General features: G+C 31.5%; 2 protein-coding genes across 4 annotated transcripts in view; both read left to right on the top strand.

Moving 5' to 3' along the window:
- Positions 1-2,022, top strand: part of LOC143236869 (uncharacterized) — a 44,880-nt gene extending 42,858 nt beyond the window's left edge. For all 3 annotated transcript variants that reach the window (XM_076475512.1, XM_076475513.1, XM_076475511.1), the window contains one exon: positions 1,133-2,022. In XM_076475512.1, coding sequence (XP_076331627.1) covers positions 1,133-1,247 — 115 coding nt within the window. In that variant the 3' untranslated portion in view covers positions 1,248-2,022. The remainder of the gene's footprint in view (positions 1-1,132) is intronic.
- Positions 1,298-18,094, top strand: LOC143236216 (uncharacterized). Its single transcript, XM_076474496.1, has 9 exons — positions 1,298-2,002; positions 3,513-3,581; positions 4,647-4,782; positions 5,046-5,053; positions 6,099-6,284; positions 7,580-7,657; positions 8,394-8,564; positions 9,350-9,603; positions 16,949-18,094. The coding sequence occupies exons 1-9, from the start codon at positions 1,298-1,300 to the stop codon at positions 17,139-17,141; spliced, it is 1,800 nt and encodes a 599-aa protein (XP_076330611.1). The 3' UTR covers positions 17,142-18,094.
- The last annotated feature ends 2,325 nt before the right edge of the window (positions 18,095-20,419 follow it).

The following is a 20,419-nucleotide window of genomic DNA, read 5'->3' as shown; positions in this document are numbered from 1 at the left end:
TTAATAAACTATGCTAGAATAGAATGTAGATCATTTAATCAAATGGTACTGTTAGAGGGGCCACTCTGGATTTTGCCAAAATCACATTTTGCAATTCTTTTACTTTTGTGACAAAGTTTAATCTTTGTTGATTACTATTTGTGGCAATATTTATGCCAGTACAATTTAAACATTGATGTTTTATTCACATTATAATTACAACAAAGTAAAAACACATTGCTTGTTGTCTTGCTTTGCACAGATCATATATATATATAAAATCTGATTCTTATTTTTCATTGATCAAAGTTTGCTTCTAATTATCTCCTAGTTTTTAAAATTGCCAATAGAATTTTGAGATTTGCACAACATTTTTCACTTGAACTATATGAGTTAGGTCTTTTCCTGAGTTAGCTTTCCTACTTGCTAATGAGGAGTTTGTTTACCTTTAGTACTTCTGAGTTTTAGCTGTACTCAGGTGTGTTGGCAAGTGTATTGTGACAACATATTTTCCTGGGTCTTTACCTTTAGCTGACAACAGACTGAAGATTCATATTTTTTAAAAAATTGGCATTCATGTATAGTAGAATAATATCAGATTTATGCTCTGTGACGTAAAATGTCAATGCTTTAAACTAATAAAAGTTGTTACTTCTTGTTATTAACAGCACTTAGTGGGAGGAGATGAGATTTGATGCTTTCTCAGGAATTTCCTTGGGTGGAAAGAGATTTGTTCAAATATTCTGATGTGTGTGTGCTGCAATACTAAGTAATTTGTTCCATTTTTTTGATGCAACAATATCTTGGCAAGAAACCTAGATTTTGCATTCATTCAGAAAGTGAAAAAAATACAAGTTTAAATGCTACAGTGACAATACAAAAATAGGCATATAAGGGATGTCTTGGCAAGGTATAAGCTTTAAAGAATTTTCATTTCAAAATGTATATAAATTTTGTTTTCCATCTACTATTTGTTTTAGTTATTCACTTGGTAGAATTTTCAAACAAAAATATCATTATAGTTGATAACAGTAAAGAATAAACTGGATGTCTCAAAAATGTAGTTACATGCATAATTTGAAAATTATTTTGATAATTTTAAGTATTTTAAGAGTTAAAAGCTGTGTTTCCTATATCTCTCTGTATCCTCCAGGCAAAGTGCAATTCCAGCTGAAACAAAACCTCAGCAACTTCCAGCTCCCCAGAAACATACTACAATTGCACATAGTGGCCTTTCAAAACATACAAGAAGTCAAACAACCCAGTAACAGTTAGACAATCAAATTTTCATAATTCAAATTCTTTGAAAACATCTAAAATGTTGGTAGCTCCAGTAAAAAATAAAGATCTGGAGAAAACAAGACAAAAAACATCTTTGTTGGAAGAGCAGAGCCAAGGGATTTCTCAAAAGAAGAAATCAGTATCTAAAATGAGAAATTTAGCAACTACCCAGGGATTATTATCTACAACTTATGAAGATTTCAAGAAAGATAAAGGAGTAACAACTGTGAAATCTAATCTTGGTATTATGGAAAAGACTTGTAATGAAAAAGTTCAACTGGATACACCTAAATGTCGATCATTAACTTTCATCAAAGACAGACCTACACCTGGCATCACAAAGGTCACACTCTCTGGTTTTGAAGGAAATGGAGCTAGAAATGCAAATAATTCTGATACTAGCTCAAAGGAAACAAATAAGTTTTGTAACAATAATAATATCACAAAGTTTGAACTTCAAAACAAGAGAAAGGGTAATCAGCTTGTTCGTCATAGTATAAGCCATTTGTACCGGAAAGGACAACTTTGTCAGGTAAAGAATAATAAACGTAAAACAATTTCCTCACTCCCAATTAAAGAAGAGCCCAAAGTAATGAATAACGGAACAGAAAATTTTGTAGAAGGAAATAAGGAGCAGAAAGCAACAATTCTAAGAAGTGGAAGATCTAAACAAAAGAATGTATCTTTTTATTTACAAGATGATAAACTGGACATGTCATCCCATAAACTTCCAAAAACTCCAGTGAGGGATTTCACATTAAGGTAAAAAATTACAAGCATTTATAATTGTAAGCATTGAATATACTCTGTTTCTTAATATTTTATTTTGTGAATTATATACTATAGAAACTAGGAATTTGGAAGATTGATAACTTCAGTATAAAGGTTTTCCTGTTTCTTGTCTAAATTTTTGCTGTAGATAATACACTTTTTTCATAATGAACAATTAAGTTATTACTGAATTTGCCATATAAATTTCATATGCTATTTCAATGGATGTTTTAAATTTAATATCTAGTAAACTTTATACTAAATATATACTTTTTTACTTTTCATGTTTAAAGATATTTGTGGATTAAACCTAGAAATCTTATGTTTTAATCTGCTGATATCCAAAAGCTCAACTATGTTTGAAATAACACTGGCATCATCCCAACATTCATTGACTGATGTGTATACTTGTAAAGCATTAGCACAAAAACACAGTCTCTGTTACCTGAACTGTATTTGATTACTTTGTACTATCAGCTAAAATTATTTTCTAATATTAACTGATGTTTATATTTAGATAGTCCACACTTTTGTGTTTTGGTTTTCTTAACCTCTTTCTGCAAAATTAATATTCATGTAAACCTTAAAGTATACTTGTGTATGGAAGCACTTTATACTAATGTAATGGTAAAATGAAAAGCAATGATTTATGAACATCATGAAATGGTTTTATTATTTTGGAAAACATATTACATGTTTTGACAAAACATTAATTTGTCTTCGTATACTAAGGTGTAATATGTGTATAAGCCTTGTGATAATTATTAAGCAAATTTAGTTTCCAATGAATACTTGTACTTTTTATAAATCATGCCAAAAAAACTAAATATTCTTTCAGAATTTTCCATTTTTTTAATTCTTACACTTTTGAGAAAGTTGGAATTCCATATTCTGTAGGTTTGTTTTAGTTATGATATCATTATTGGGATATAGGTGCTTATATCCACATGGATTATTCCTTGTAACAGTTTAAACTGTCTTGTTTCTCCTTTTTAGAACTGCCTCCCTCACACATATACATATAGTGATTGAGCTGAAATGCCACCTCAGTAGGTTTCCTATTAATAAATGTAGAAGAGGCCACCTATTCATTAATTCAGAAACATACATTTGGTCAGATTTCTAAGTACTTGTAAACTTTTAATTCATTTTATTCCACTAAAGAGTGCATCGTTATTGAACTTGACTACCTTGTTTCAGCTTACTTTGGTAGTTCTGGCATTATCTACATATTTTGTTAACAGTTGTAATTTTTTTCATTCTTATAAACTTTTACAAAGAACTGTTACTAAATGATTCATTTGACATTTTAGGAATAAATTACCTGTGGTTTTCATAGGAATAAGGAGAGAGCATGCATCATAGGAGCATAGTTTAACAGAACAATAGAATTTGTTTATAATTAAATCATGCTTTCTACTGCAGTAAGGTATGAAACATTTGGGTATTTGCCAAAACCATATAAAACCTCCATTTTACAGAAAAAAATACATGTAATTGTGGCAGTAGAAGTAGAAATTGGTCTGGGCAGGAGTCAGTACTGGTTTCAGGTTTGGATTATGTTGGAATACTCAGATGAAATTCATCCCATTCTCTGAAATAGCACATAATTTTGTAACCCAGGATTTGTTGTCTTTGTTAAATTACCTTATTATCTGGACACATTCAGAAGAAAGACCTTAGGTTTTATCATTAGCACAAGGATCCTGGCTAATTGGTAACTAAACTGGCATTTAGATGTTAGAGCATGCATGACACTATTAACAAGTGTTTTCTAATCATTTACTAGCTATAGTCCATAGTTTCAAATGACCATTTATGGATTTGGACTTCACTTGCATATCAGGTCACCTGGTACTTTTATGCACAAGTTATTTCAAAGGTTCCATAGATATTTAATAACAATAGTTGTATCTTCTCACAGCTAGAACATAGGAATCTTCACTTATTCCTTAATAGTTTTAAAAAGGAAACTTTACAAGTAGTAATAAAGTTTGTTTTTATTCATTATAATTACATGGTGTTATAAAATGGAAATTTGTTATTAGGCTTTTACTTTCAACACAAACAACAGGAAAACATTAGCTTTTGTTAATGAAAGTAGTTATTTCAATCTTCTTTCTTTCCTCCAAACGTTGCTAAAAACATTTTTTGCTCAATGTACTAGTCTTTATACCCCATTAATATGGCCCAATTACTGGATATGTATAGACCATGTGACTATTCTCCATCAGTATTGTGCTAACTATACTGGTACAACTAGCTTCCTCTGTAATCATGCCTGTTCCTCACTTTTCTTGACTGGCACAACTTTATTTACATGCATGTTTTTTCACATGTGGTTACTGTTTATGATTGCTCTTATTTACCTTTTTGATTTTTTCTCAAGAGTTTTCTGTTACTTTGTTTGCATTCAGTTGTTTCAACAATATTTTTATTTTATATGTTTTTCTTATTACTAAATTATACAGAAATTTTGTGTGAATTTGCAATTCAGTGTATTAGCTACACTACTTCCTATTACAGTTGACAGCACCACTAATAAGACTTTCTAGGAATTAGGATTCTTGAAGGCTTTCATTTCTATGGGTTAAACTCATAACTGTTTCATTCAGTGGAACTTCTCTAATCCCTTGGATGACCTTAGTCAGGGCTGGCCTCCAGCTCATTCAGATTTACATTTATTCACAGCTGTCAAGTTGGTTGAGAAGCACTCTCTCCATATCAACATTTTTAGACAGATGTTACCCTGTACGTACAGTTGAGTTTAGGCAGTGCTATGACCCCATAATGCCAGGTTTGGTTTGTTGTTTTGAGCATATTGATGTTTTTGGAGTTTATCCAGTTTTGGCCAAAGCTTACTTTTTCTGCATATTTTTGGTTCCTTGATGTGTGATGCTCTGTGTACTTACGGTTGGGGTTCATAAGTATATGTAACATAGTCCACATGCCCTTGCCACTATTTTTATGTTAAAATATATTTATTTTTACCTTTCTTATCTTTAATCTTCTAGTTCCAAGGGTACGTTATGGAATCTTATCTGTCCAGTAGAGGTTGTAAATAGGCACAGCTAACTTGGTTCTTATTTTGCTCTGCATTACACCTTTCAGAATAAACTGAACTCTTATGGATCCTTTCTTCTGCTTGTATCAGATTCATTTCATACTTCAAGGGTAAAGATCATACCTGTTCCAGAAGTTGCACAGTATCTCTCAAATGGTCTTTGTTTTAATTTCAAAACACCACCATTCATTGTAAGCAATCACGTTCTGTTTAGTTTTATTTAATGTTGCATGCCTATACCAGTCCCTTCACTTTTGCAGTGTGGAATTCTAGCTTTGTTTAAGAGGGTGTAAAACCATTTTGGAAGTTGACAATTTTTTATACTGAAATGTTTCTTTGATAGGTACATATTTCTTCTCACCTTTCCTCACCACTGTTGTGTTCTTTTAGAGTCTGTCAATTCTCAGAAGTGAGGATTAGGCAGGAATAGTGGAGGGAGCAATGTAGGTTTCACAATACTATTGGTAGAGAGTAGTCACATGACATGTTCAAAAATGGCATTTAACTGATGAGACACAAACACTGATGTGCTGAGTACACACATTCTAGTAATACTTTGAGGCTAAAAAGAAATGCAAGTAGATTTGTGTTAGAGGAGGTGTAGGTACCTATCAGAAATAATGTTGAAATTTTAACTTTTAAGAAAATGAATTTCTCTCATTAAATGCTGGCAAAGTGTTAGGTTTGAACTTGTAACATTTTGTCCATGATGATGAAAGTGAAGATTTTTTTTCACTGTTTTGTAGTGCTTCTCGGAAACCTGTAGAACTTAACATTATTTCTGTTCCACATTTTACTTTCATAGCTATCAAATATTAGTTTGTTGTTTCTGACTGTGTAATGTGTGCATTTCCTGACACTTAGAAGTTAGTATTTACTCCTGTAAGCAATTCAATTATTACAAATGAAAATCTAGACTGTTTGCTTCAGAACCATAATCTTAGTACTTATGTTTTGTGGTTATGTATTTATTTTTTAAGAGAGCGATTGGAAAATTGGCTAGATAATAAAGGACAAAGTATTTCCCATTACCGACACCTACATTGCTTTGGTCATCAGCTTTCAGACTTCAAAAAGAAAGAAGTCTCTTCATACAAGCCCAGCTCTTAAAGTAGTATCCAATAGGATAGAAGAGGAGGAGAATATTCCTCCATCTTCTGACTTACTGGGGAGCTCACCTGTACTAAGGGTATGTTATTTGGACAAAATAAATTTACATGTAACATGAATATGAGTGGCTACTTTATAGAAATCTTGTACTTCTTTAGATAGTACATTAAAAAAATATTATTTTTGGGTTCAGAAAGTAAACAAATTTTATATATACGTGGTTTTCACAAGTAATGAAAATATAGTCAATTTTATCTTTTGCATTCTTGGCCTATGAAACGTCAAGGAGTTTCATTTTACAGACAACCTAAAAAAGTCAGTGTAATGAGATGATGCTTCTATGACAGGGATAGCAATAAAACTAAATTATCATTCGTGTCAAAAAATTTTATACAATGGCCATTTTTTTTTAATCTACAAAATTTTCTCTTTTGCTTACTGTTATTTGTCATGGAATATGAAGGCAACCATGATAATTACATAAACAGTAGCTAGGCTGCCATATAAACAGAGTAAGGATTCTAGAAAAGACTTGTCTCATTTTCCTAAAACAACTTCACTATAAATTATTTTGATCTTGCAACATTTAGTGTATTAACACTTGCGTGATGGATCAAAGGCCATGTCATTGCATTTGTTGACTCACATTCAAAATTTTTATTGAACTTCTATTTTATGAATAGCAATAAGTTTGGAATCATTGTAGATTATAATTCAAATTTTAATATTACCAGCTGGGGTACCTATACCCTGGACAGAAGCAAGTTTTATTTAGTAGCAATTTTTATTTAGTGTAATAAATGACATTATCCAAGAACAAAATGAAAAATTTATCAGTTAAGTGGTGTATTATTATTATCCAGTATTACTGTCGTTGATGAATGTGTTTGTATGTAGTAACATTTATATCTGTGTCAGTTATTGTAACTTCTATGAGTATGATTGTAAATCATGATGGCATAGAATTAAGATGCCACTAAAAAAATTGTGAATGTTTTGTGAGTATAATATGGTGTTTTTGTGACTGAATGAAACTTGAGTAAACCTAAAATATTTTAGTTAACATATATATGTACATTCTCAACAGCATCCTGGAACTTTCTACACACTACTAGATATTATGAGTCAACAATACTTGGTTAAAGTAATGAGAAACATTCAGAAGTTTTGAGTAACATAACAAACAATTTATGAACAGTTATGTAAGTAAGCTTACCATAACTATCACTGATAAAAATAACTTACTTCTGCAGTATATAAACTAAATAATATTATACGAAAGTTAAAATAAACAATCGTGTACATCTAACATTTTGAAAGATCAGTCATTGATGTTAGTGTGTTTATCTAATAATTCCTTAATAATTATTTTAGCCAAGAACTCCAGTGAAGACAGTTGTTGGTGTTAGTGTGGAAAAAACTCTAACTGAATTAAAATCATTGCTGGAAGAGGTGAGTAATTTTGCTAGTTCCCAAGTATGATGTTTTTTTTCTGGCAGAAGAGATATGGATTTAGAATGTGGCATCTATTGAGATGAACTTGTTGAATCTTGTCTTGATGTGGTAGCAAAAGAAAGTAATTGTTGGGTTTTTCATATTCTGATTAAGTTATTTAACAAAAGTCTTTGAGATCTAAGGCATAAGTCTTTGAGATCTAAGGCATATGCCATATTTTTATCAGTAAAAGTATTTGTTATGAGAAGTACGCAGCCTGACAACACATTAAAACAATAAATAGTAGATCTTAAGTATTAAATTTTTTATCTGGCCTCTCAGACAATATTTGTTGTAAATTCTTGATTTCGCAGCAGTTTGTTTTCATTATTTTTTTTATTTAATAAAGTTTAAGGAAGCCATAACAGATGATGCCATACAAAGGAGATCATCCTGTTGCTGTAATTTATTTTAACTTCCTTATTCTTAATATTTTTTGAAGTAAGAAAAACACCTTTCTTTTAAATATGAAACAACTTCCCTTACATTATTGAAGAAATATTACTAATGTTTTGAATTTGTTAGAGTTTTGAAAAGCTATCTTGTAGTGGTATGTCAAGTGTGAAGGCTAAAACTTGTACAGAAAACTAATGTTTTGAAATGCAATAAAGATGTTATAAGTTAATTTCATTATATAAATATCTAACTTATAAGATTTTTAAATTTTCTAATAAGTTGTTTTAAATGTTTTAAGGGTCACCCACCATCATACATCAGCAATTGGTTAGATGAAGTTGTTAAACATGTTCCATTTAGTGAGAGTACTGTACAGTTCTGGGAATGTCGAGCTCTAGTTGCAGAAAAGAATGGAGATTATGAAACTGCTGTTGAAATATTAAACACGGCTTTGGATAAAGGAGTAGAGGTGATACCAAGAGGATACATTCTAGATTTAAACTTGTTTGTACAGTGACTGAACTTTCTTTAATAAGATTCATAATCTTAATTTTCTGTATGTGTGTTTTTCAAGCTAGTTGCCAGATAGATTTCAGTAGTTTCTAAAAGTCATATTTACAATTTATGAGAACATTTGCATTAATTTTATAGATTTTTAGATGTAGTGTGGGAAAAGACATAATATTTAAATCTAAGTATCAAACTGACAGTCTCTTGATTGGACAGTAGTTGCCTACAGACCTACAACACCAAAATCCATGTTTTAATTATGTGAGGTGAACATAACAGATAGCTGAATGTGATTTTGCTCTAAAACAAAAAATGGTCAGATATTTTGAAAGAAAAGGTTAATATGCATTAGATGGGTTTGTAAGACCATCAACAATTTGTGAACTTATCAAAGTAGCCTGTTACTGTTAAAATTAAAAACAAAATTAGTCTTCTTATGGTAAAATGTAAATATTTTATTTAAATTACTAATAATAATGCCATGAAAATTTTTGGTAATATTTTTTTTATTCAAATACTCTTGTCAAAAGGTTTTAATTCTCATGTTAACAAAATTTAGGATTTTGTACTTGAAGTGTTATTCTGCAAACTTCTTTAAACTGCGTTTTCTGCCAATTTCATTGGCTTGCTTTGTGTGCTGATATGTTCATGTGGCAGTGATCATGAATGTGCACGTAAAAGAAAACTTGGACTATTAAATATGGATTAATATGCTTCCCATTTGTCTTTCTTTTTCTTTAACAGCCAGTAGAAGATTTGAAGTCGGTAGTTTCTTCTTTGAGGGCCCGCATTGCTTCACGGGATGAAAAAGAAGATACAACAGAAGAAAATATGATAAAATTAGATAGAACTCCAAAATCAGTCGCAGATCTATCAGCAAGTAAAAAGAAAAGATTAATAACCACTACACCCAGGCAGCCTTTGGTAGACAAAGCTAATATGTTTGAGTCTACTTTGATTCAATATAGCTTGTCTCATCATAAGCCCTTGTTTGAAAGGTATTTTTATGCTATTTTGCTTTTCTAGAATATATATGATTAAGAATTTCATACAGTACATTTAAAGATTGTTTAAGCTATTAAACATTTTGATATTTCACTAGAATACCTGTGATGTAAAGTTAATTTCTTTTATTACAACATAACACAACTTGTAAAAACTTTTATTAATAGTTCTATCTAGAACTCTTTGTCTGTTGTATAACTGGTTAGTAGTAAATAAGATTTAAGTAAAAACTGATGCACAAAACTCCAGCAGCTATTAGGGAAAAATAAAATACAACTCAAAATAAATTAACATTCCATGGTTTAATATGAAAACCGAATGTACTTAACATAAAAAAATTTGTGTGTGATGACTTTTGTTCAGGAGTAATGTAGAGATTATCATATAAGTCTGAAACAGTTTGGTATATACTGGCTAAACTTGTATCTTAGTCAGAACTATTCTAAAAGAGTATTTGTTCTATGTTACCTTTCAAGAATATGTCACATAAACTAAAAATATATCCATTATCAAAAACTGACAGATACTCTTTTTGCAAACCAATAAAAACAGGAGGTTCACCATGTTCATCATTTGATGTGTTGTAAATACTTTAGTAAATATGTGACCTTCTATCACTAAAAATTGCATGCTTAATGTTTCAATTTAGGGCCAAGCTAAACAAACCCTTTTCCTCCATCCAGAATACACAAGCTGTACCATGTTTTTATCTCAGTATGGTTCAAAATAGCCACTGTGTTAATTGCCAGATGTATTCCATCCAATATTTCTTCCCAGATTTTTCCTTTTCAAAAATACATTTACTCTTCTATAAATAGACTTTTGTATATAGTATATAATAAATTTGTTTATTATGTATTGGAATGCTGTGGAATATACATGAACTACTGTTTTCACATCATTTAACAATCCTATGCATAATTTATAACACATGATGTTACCACTGAATAGTCCCATAGTTTCTAGAGCAACCAGCTAAAATAACTTTCTGTAGTTATATATCAGCCAACATTCCTTATAAACCTTAGTCTGAGGACTTGAAAAGCAAGAATTGTAAAGTTTTTTTTTTCAGTTTATTTTTTTAAAATCTCAAGTAACCATTAACAATTGCATACAACTGTTACTTTCCATAAGAATTTTATTCAACAGTTTCAGCTGTCCTAGATACAAATCTAGCAAGTATTGTGTGGTCTGCTTCATAGTCCAACATTCTACTACAACTTAAGTAGACAGAGCAAGAGATCATTATAATACATCAATTCAAAGTCTCGGTATCTTAGAAAACAAGGGCTGCAGTGCTCTTTCAGCAGTCAATTTATCAACTAAATAATTGTCCTAATTGTACAGCAATTAAGCAGCTATCACATGACATACTGCACATAAATCATATACTGAAATACCATTTGATAGTTTAAAAAGAAAGGAATGTCTTTCAGTCATTGAGTTGTCAATGAATGTACTGCCTAAGCTGCTGGATATGCAACTAATCCCAACCACAATGATTAGCAAGTTAATGGTAGTATCTTGTACAACAACTGTTGGAACTCTTCTATTTTTGATGCAGTGTCATCTTTCTAATTCACCTCTGGTTTCTGGAATTAGCAGCTTTCAAGTAGTTTCAGTGTATCAATATGCAATCACTATTAACTCTTAATTCACTTCATTGACAAACAAGGTATGGACTAGTTCAAAGAGAAATAACTTGTTTCTGTGCTAGGCATGTGCCACAATTGTGCTCAGTTATCAGACATGAACTTTCATTCTATTACTGTTTCATTGTAGCATCTCTTATGCCAATGTCTGCACATCAGCTATTGCAGGATGCAAATATTCAACATATTCCTGTGAACACTGATACCTCTGCTGAGTAAAGGGCTGTACATCAGATTCACTGGAGGTTGTACTTTTTTTTTATAAATCTCTCAAATGTACCAAAATGTTAAATTCTTTGTTCAGTTCACTTGGTGGTGATGTAATCAAAAGTGACAAACTTGTACATATTTACTACAGTGATGTTGAGAACCCAAAATAAACCAATACAAAGAACACCTTTATACCTATATTAAAAATAATAAAATAAATAATATAAAATTATATATTCAAACATCTAACACCGCTCTCTACATTCCAACACTCAGTTACACAACCCCTTTCAAACATGTGGTCAGCTTCCGGTCAGTTACCTCTTTCTTTCTTTGTGAACATGACGATGACCGAAGAAGGTCGAAACGCTGTTCACTCCTCATCGTAAAATATTTTCTCAACCCAAACAAGCCATTTTTACATATGTATATTTCAGCTATATCCAGTGTAGTTCTTATCAGTGGGGAAGGAAACTAAGTTTTCCATTGGTGCAACCAGTTTTTCTTCTTGAGAGTACACTGACTGAAGTGTTAACACTGTAACTCAATGTTTTCATGTGAATGTGGTTGAAAGAACCAGGCATTGGCAATACTTCACTTACAGCACTCTCTGATACCCTTCAGTACTTACATTATTGCAAAGCCAAAAGAATTAAGAATTTACTGGTTTGGAGACGACCACCTGTATTAGTGGTTGGTTATCATGTCTGTCATAATGGTGGTATACAGTATGCCATCCTGCACTCATATATGGCAGGTGGTGTCCAGGCTCATCCTTTATTTGCTTTTCCCAAAGTTCCTTATTGAACTGGAATTTCCATCTAAATCAAAAATTGTCACTTTGTGTGACACATCATTTCTACTGTCATGCCTTCAGTCACTGTCTGGTATCTAGGATTGAAACATTTATTAAACAAACTTAGCCTCACGTGTTAGTGTTATATCCAGCAAGAAAAAAGGGCATGGTGGCACACACACGGCTTATTAACTTTAGGGCACATGCATCGTACTTTACTTAAATACATGCTGTTGAATTATATGTCAAAGTTAACTTCATTATTTGTATAGATTTAAATGTATGTTTTCTAAGTAATAAAAGTAAACATTTACAAATTTATTTTGTTGTTGATAATTTTTTATTAATCAGCAAGTCATTAATCTGTCTGCATATATCCACTGAGTTTCTGATATTTCTGCAGACAGTTGTGGATTAATCTTATGGTAAAGCCTTAGTTATTTGTTTCCTAACATCAGCTTCATTTGAGGTGGATGCAACATGTCACATTCAACACTAGTCTTTCCTGCAGTTGATTCTTATTTTCTTTACATTCTTAAAACTGGCAGAATTATCATCACCTAAGTTTGACAAATATTGAAAAGGGCCTACATTTTCTGAGTGCTTTCATGAACTTTTGTCTTGGTGTTCAAATCACATGAGTTTGTATTTTCTGCCTTTTCCTTGGCAAAATTGACCTACAACTATACAACCTTTTAACATAGAATTTGTACTTCATCTTAGTATGATATACATCAAAGTACAATATGCAAGGACTTCTGTGAATACCAACTCTTAACCACTTTCTCATAGTTTATGCATTTGTTGCACTTCTTGATCTGTAAGAGTTTTTGGACAGTGTCAAATTTCAGGGAGTTTCTTGTTACTGTGCTGTGATAAATTATTTTTGTCAATCTTGTCAGTGCAAATTGAGCTAAAAATGGTCTCAGAACTTAGTTATTTTATTAAACACTATTATAGTGGTATAGCTATAAAAAATAGTTCATGTACAATCCTGCCAAAGTGAAACAGTAACATGGCTCACATGCTTCAGTGCTTTTGAAGTTGTTTTACGGTGATGTATGCAACTGCTGTCATATCAAACCATGTTTTTGCAATGAAACTGTTTCCATGAGAGACAAGATGTTTTTAGTCTTATTTGTGTTGCATGGGTTCACTCAGTAATCCTTTAGTAAATTTGTTGTCAAGCAATTCATTGTAATCTCCAGGAAACATAGTAGAAAATGTCTTTCTATGTAATCTCTATAAATTGTCCATCTACATGGCTACTTTGCTTTGAACTTAGCCCTACAGATTGTTTGGCTCTTTAAAAGGGTCAAGACTGCAGTACAGCTAATTAACAACTGTGTCCCAATTGTTGAGTTACACTGAGTCTGAATTCTCTTCAGCATCAAGCAATAAATTTAATCTCAGTATCAGGCATTGAACTTTCTGTCCTAAAGTCCATCCATTCCAAACAAAATTGGCTTAAAACAGGCCGTATCATCCTCCTCTGCTGTTGTCTTGAATGCTGGTGTGTTTGTCTGCTTTACTTCACTACTGTGTGTTGCCCATAAGCACCACCTGTCAGATTCTCTGACAAAATCCAACCAAGATATTCTCAGGAGTTAATCTTCTTGAAGTCTGAAAATGAAAGCATCACTGCTAGTGTGACATTCTCAAAACAAATTTTTGATGGGATAACTTGGTAAGTGATAATATATATTATCCATATCATTATGTTAAAAAATGTTTATGAATGAAATTACTCCTATTAATTTAGGTTTTTTAAAACATGTTCTACACATTATAATAGTTTAATATCAGAGATATAAATACCTTTTTTCAAAGATATCCTCTGTAAATTGCTATTAGCACAAACCATTTTGGTAATTTATTTTCCTGTGACGTAGTGATTAAATTAGCACTTTATAGTTTTGTGAATCTGTGTATACCACTTGTGTATTCAACAGACAATGTTTAATCATTATGAGGTATGTTTTTGAATTTGTTAACATATTCATAAAATCTTGTTTAAAACTAAAATCTACAGATAACATAGACCTGCAAATTTAAACTTCATGAAAGTGGTTTGATTTTATGTATAGGGTCTTCATAATTCAACTACACAGATTTTAAAAATAGTATTCATTTTCTTTGTATCATGTAAGAAGTTCTCACAAACTGGGAAGAAAAACTTACACATATCAAATTATTTTGTTTCCCACAATGAACATATTTTATTATTATGTTTGTTAACAAAAATATAAACAATCTGAAGAAAGGGGAAAAACATTGATGTGAAATATGCATTCTGATTTTTTTTTTTTTTTGTGAAATGTATGTTTTTTAGCCTTAGACTATATGCTGTGGTCTTTATTTTATGTATTGCATCTTCAGCATCTCATCTTAATGACTAGCAGTGACCAGCCATCTTGCTGGTTCCACCTTTCCTGATGCCTTTTCTCCACTTTTCTTGTATCTTGATGAAACCTTTCACTTTGTTCTTCACTGATAGTATTGAAATTTTCAGGAAAACAGTCAGTATGTAAATGTAAAAAATGAACTTTCAAGCTCATGTTACAACCCAACTCTTTGAATTTATTGAGCATGTTAATGACAGTATTTTTTTTGTAATTTGAGCCCTTTTCCAGCAGTTTGCCAATAACATCTTTAAAGGAATTCCAGGTTGTTGTTTTTTTAACTTTCCTCATTGTCCTTTTCAACAAAGTCAGTTTCCTAATATGAGGTCTAATAAAGTCCCTTCTTTCTCTGCTGAAAGATCTGAAAATTGCCACATAGATACTTGAAACAGTTGCCAGCTTTGTTTAAGGCCTTTACAGACTGCTTTATTTAGCTTGGTATTATATGCAGTGGAGGTAATAGAACTTTCTTTATGTCAAACTTTCATGTTCAATGTTTTTTCAATCCTGGTATCAGACTGAGTCTGTGTAGCCATTGCTTCTTTATCCTGTGCTGTCTCATTCATGCAAAAAGTATGGAAACTTTGCATAACTGCATTGTTGACCCAACAATGTACAAAAGAATTTTAAGTCTCCACAAATAAACCAACCATGTTCTTTGTTTTTTATCTTATTAAGAAATTTGATATTTTTGTATGTTTCCTTCAAGTGAACCAAATGAGCAATAGGAACAGATACATATATGATGCCACTGTGAAGGTGAATACCTTTTAAACTTCTTATGGAGGAACTGATGAACAGTCACCACTCACTTCATTCACAGACTGCAATTCCCAGCATTGGTATTAATTCAGTAATATTGTTGCAATAAGCTAGTGAACCTTCTTGCAGAAAAGTATGGTATAGATTCTTTCTCCTGATTTTTGTACCAGTTAAATGACATTCCTGGAGAAGGTTCTTAGTCTGATATCTGGACCTCAAAATTTCTGAAAAATTCTTTGAAGGTCCAAATTTCTCACCAAATCATTAGGTTCACCTTGTGGAAAAGGTTGTGGTTCACCAGATGTTTCAGGTTGAAAACAATCCCTATCACCATTTCTTCTGACTTCAGGGTTGGATGAAATTGTATCAAGAGTTTCCAGTGGGGTAGGTACAGAAACATTAGGTCCACAAGCAACTGGTCTTATAGCAGAGTGAACATTTGGAAAATAAATTTCCTTTTTATTTTGAGTGTTTGTAGGCTTGCTTGTTACATAAGCAAAAATAGCAGTCATGTCTAGTTTCTAAGCTCACTTCAGACCTTTGGAATTCCAAAATACAAAACCTTTTCTCACCTTTAGTTCATTGTCTCAACTCTTTGACACAAATGGTTGATATGAAGTTTGTATGGAGCCCATGATTTACCTTGGCCTCTAAGTTTTATTCCAAAATATGTTTAATATGTTTGTTGACAAATTCTGTAAAATTTTGCTTTTGGTTCTTTACAACAAATTTACCACAAATATGATATATTTGGGTCATTTATACAACTTCTTGTTGCCATAATAATGAATAAATAATATTGAAAAGTAAATAATAATTTCAAAGTGCAGACACAAACAGATGCTATCCAGAAATAACATATGTGGTCTGTTAACTGTTTACATACCAGTTATGCTTAAAATGTTGACAGTCATTGGTTATACATTTCTCTGGACCAATTGCAATGAAAGTCCTGTTGATCATTCTAGAGCCCACAAGAAACACTCCACTGGTATGTAAACATTTTAAGCATAACAAAATGTGACACAGTTTCAATGACAATTATTTACTTGTGTACATATGGCATTTCATGAAAAAATTTGTACATGCTGGAAAGAAGGGGATGTTAATTTCAGACTCAACATACAGGAATATCTGTTGAACATGTACAAATTTCAAGACAGCATTACAAGCCTGTGTAATCAGTAGCTATGAAAATAACATTAGAATAACTTGCTTGCTTTATTGACTTGCATATTTTATATTAATTTCTAGGTATTCTAACTTGTCTTATATTATTTGGCTCTCTTTTCCGTTCACATTTTTCTTTGAAGAGTTCATCTACTGCAGTTGTGAATAGTAATGTGTTTCATGTTCCTAAGCCATTTCTTAAAATCATTATCTCGGTTATCTTTTGTTGTTGTTTTTTAACAGTAAAAACTAACTTGCTGCTTAATGCTTCTGAATTTTGTCAGTTTATTTAATAAAAACAAAATTTACATGTCACTTAGTTAATGTTTTATTTTGTCATTAACAGAATTTCTGAGAATCTTGACATTAAGGCAATTGTGACACCTGTAAGAAGATCATCTCGTCTATCTGTAGCTCCCTTGTCAGAGAAAAGATCTCAGGAAACATCCTTGAAATCTTTAACTGAATTACCATTTGAAGACAGAGAGAAAGTTTTTTTTTATCATAATGATGCTCTTGGTGAAAAGGATTTTGAATAAATTCTCTGTTTATTTCAGATTTGTTTTAGAATATAATGCAAGTTTCTTCATATTTTTTAATAACTGTTGTTTTTGTTTTGATCAGAATCATTAATACTTTTTCAGAAAAAAATTCATTTATCAGTACTACTTGATTAATACATCTTAGAAAACCAAACTGTAGAATTGTTTTTCTTTAAATAGATAATAGAGATGTTTTAACTGAAATAATTACCAAGAGTCTTTATTGATATATAGAAGTATCTGTTTAGTCTACTAAAAAGACAAGTTTTTTTAACCTAGACTGACACATGTTATGTTTCTCTTATCTTTTCTTGTGTACTTTATGTACAGAGTAGTGTTTTGAAGAATGGGAGCAGTTTTTGTTTTTTTATGAACTGAGTTAGAAATAATTTTTTTCCCTCATAAATATTTTGTTGAAGTTAATTTTTGTATTCAACATGTTTCTTTTTTTGATGAAATTGAAGACTATTACCTCCAATTATTATAAGACATTATTTAGTGCTTTTTCATCATTAGAATTTTATGCTTGGTAAAAAATTTTTATGGTGTACTTTTGCAACACTTTTTATGATCCAAAATATATGATACATAAACTTTCCAGTTTTGTAGTATGTAGACTGTCCAAGCTCAATTTAAATTTGGTTGTTAAGTTATCAATCATACTAAGTGGAAGGACAATAAGAAACATAAGTGACTTTGACAATAAATCTAAAACTGATTACTTAGTGGTTGTTAAGCATATGTGTGATAATTTACTTCTTCAATCCAAATAACTTTTTTCTCGTACTCACCAATTTGCACATTGTGGCTTCATTTCTTTAGTGATGAAAGATGTGTAATATTTTTATAATACAGTTGCTAACAAGGTGTGGATTATTTTGAAGTTATAGGTATAGCACTTGAAATGTATTAATCTTTTCTATCAGTGAAATAAAGTATTAACAAAAGTATAATATATATATTTATATGTTTCATTTTTACAGAAATGATGAAAACAAATTTCACTGATATTCCATTTATGATCATAGTTTCACCAGTGAAGGCATTATTCTGTACTTTGAAAGTTTCTACAAGTACCAGCAGTTTCAAGTATTAAGTATTTAGTGAATTAATACTGCTCCTACAAAATATTATTCCTTTAGTTCTACTGTTAATTAGTCGAAGAATAATTTCTCTGTAAATTTTTCTTTTTCAAATTGTGTAGATTAAAATAATTTGAATTAAATCAATTGATAGTCAAAATAAACAAGAATGAAATATGTAACTAACCAATCTCTTTAATCGACATTATATCTCTGGGAACAACCAGTAAATTGTGAATAACCCAAAGTTTAATTGGGCAAAGTGTTCTGGTTCCATGACCCCTCAAGATATTTTTTAGGTCATTTAGAATTTAATTATACCTCTTGAAGAAAATTAGGACAGTTTATGAGCTTGAAGTTGAAACATCTTTAAATAAATATGATCTTGAAAGTTATGGATGAAAGAAGTAATTGCAGAACAAGTTTTGTGAAAAGACTTTCATAAACTAAAAATTCCAATGCGATACATAACCACCACTCAAGTATAGCTTTACCAATTCAGTACTGTCCTCTATATGCAAACATTTTTGCTTGCCACTAGCCTTGAAGCTCCCACCTGAACTCACTTATTTCCACACAATATTGCTACATTGTTACTACTATTGATGTGATAGTAATTAACATGTATTTAGATACAAAAGTTTTACCAATGGTTTGTTACAAAGGTTAATAGTCTTGACAATAAAGAATAATTAGAAGTATATGTATAATGTTAAAATCTTTAACATTATACAGTGTAAGCAAACAGTTTCCTGCTAAAATTGGAAATAATTCTGGAAAGAAAGGATAATTTTGATTTGTTTGTATTTTTGTGGTGATTACAAGGCTGGTTAAACTGAGTGACTTCATATAAAATTAGAGTAGTGACAGATAAAATAAGAAAAGTTATTGAAAAAGGGGTTGAAAATTTATTTGGGAGGATTTAAGGATTACACAAAAGAAATTTATTAATTTTTAGATAGGGAAAAATATTTTTAACATTAACATGAAAACTGCTTTACACTCGCAGAGATGCCAGCCATTACGATTTTGATGTATACATTACGACTATACGCTCATACAAACAAATATTACGACTTGTTGCAACTTCCAAATTATTATATATTATATAGGCCTATACAATAAAGTGATAAATTGTTCCCCCAGGGCTTAAAAGTGGTAAAAAGAAAATTTCTAGTGAGATACAAATAAATTTTGATAATAAATGAAAGACATAGTCCAAATGGCTACTTGCGATAATCATGTTTCTGCTTGAAATAATAAAAAATATTTGTATCTCCAACGTCTACCAATAGTTTGAGTGCGGTGCTTCTCCATACTGGGTACGTGGGGGGAATCCATAGTTACGTCATCAGTGCTTCTCAGCAAATTAGCGCTTGCGTAGATGGGTATTTCTCGTTTTCTAAGCGGCATAGAAACACCAATGCGATCGTTCACAAGATGGAAAAAAAGAGGCGTCGTTCACCAGATTGTCTTGTTTCTGGCAAATCTAAAAGGACTGAAACTGTGAATCAAAAATTTAGGAAAGAGTATAGCGCAAAATATCTAGTCATTGCATTAAAAGTCACTGACAGTCATGCGTTTTGTACAGTTTGTCACATCGATTTTTCTGTGGTGCATGGCGGGATAAACGATTGTTTCAGACATACAAAATCGGCATCTCACCAACAGAAGGCTGAGGCAAAGACAAAAACAATGCAGATAACGACATTTATGAGTAAGAATTCAGGATATGAAACCATAAATGCGGAAGTGATGTTCACGCAATTCATCATTGCTCATAATTTACCCCTAGCTGTAGCCGATCATGCAGGACATCTATTCAGAAAAATGTTCCCAGACTCTGATATAGCAAAACATATGGCTGTGCTAGAACCAAAACTACAGCCATTGTACAAATGTTGGGTCGTGAAGATGACAAAATGATTTCAGGCATACTTACAAACAGTGTTTACAGTTTAGCCACAGATGGATCTGCAGATATGGATGACTCAAAACTCTATCCAGTGGTTGTACAATATCTTGACCCTTTACTTGGAAAAATTGTTTGTTCTCTTTTGACAATGGTGGAATGGAAAGAAGCTCTAACGGGAGAGAATATTTTCAAGCTTTTGGACCACGAACTGACAAAGAGGAAAATTCCATGGAAAAACTGTCTTAGTTTTTCTTCAGACAATGCCTCAGTTATGTCTC

This window comes from Tachypleus tridentatus, chromosome 13 (genome assembly GCF_004210375.1).
Source record: "Tachypleus tridentatus isolate NWPU-2018 chromosome 13, ASM421037v1, whole genome shotgun sequence".
Lineage (NCBI taxonomy): Eukaryota > Metazoa > Arthropoda > Merostomata > Xiphosura > Limulidae > Tachypleus > Tachypleus tridentatus.
Note: the sequence above shows the minus strand (reverse complement) of the source record. Positions and strands in the feature narration are given on the sequence as shown.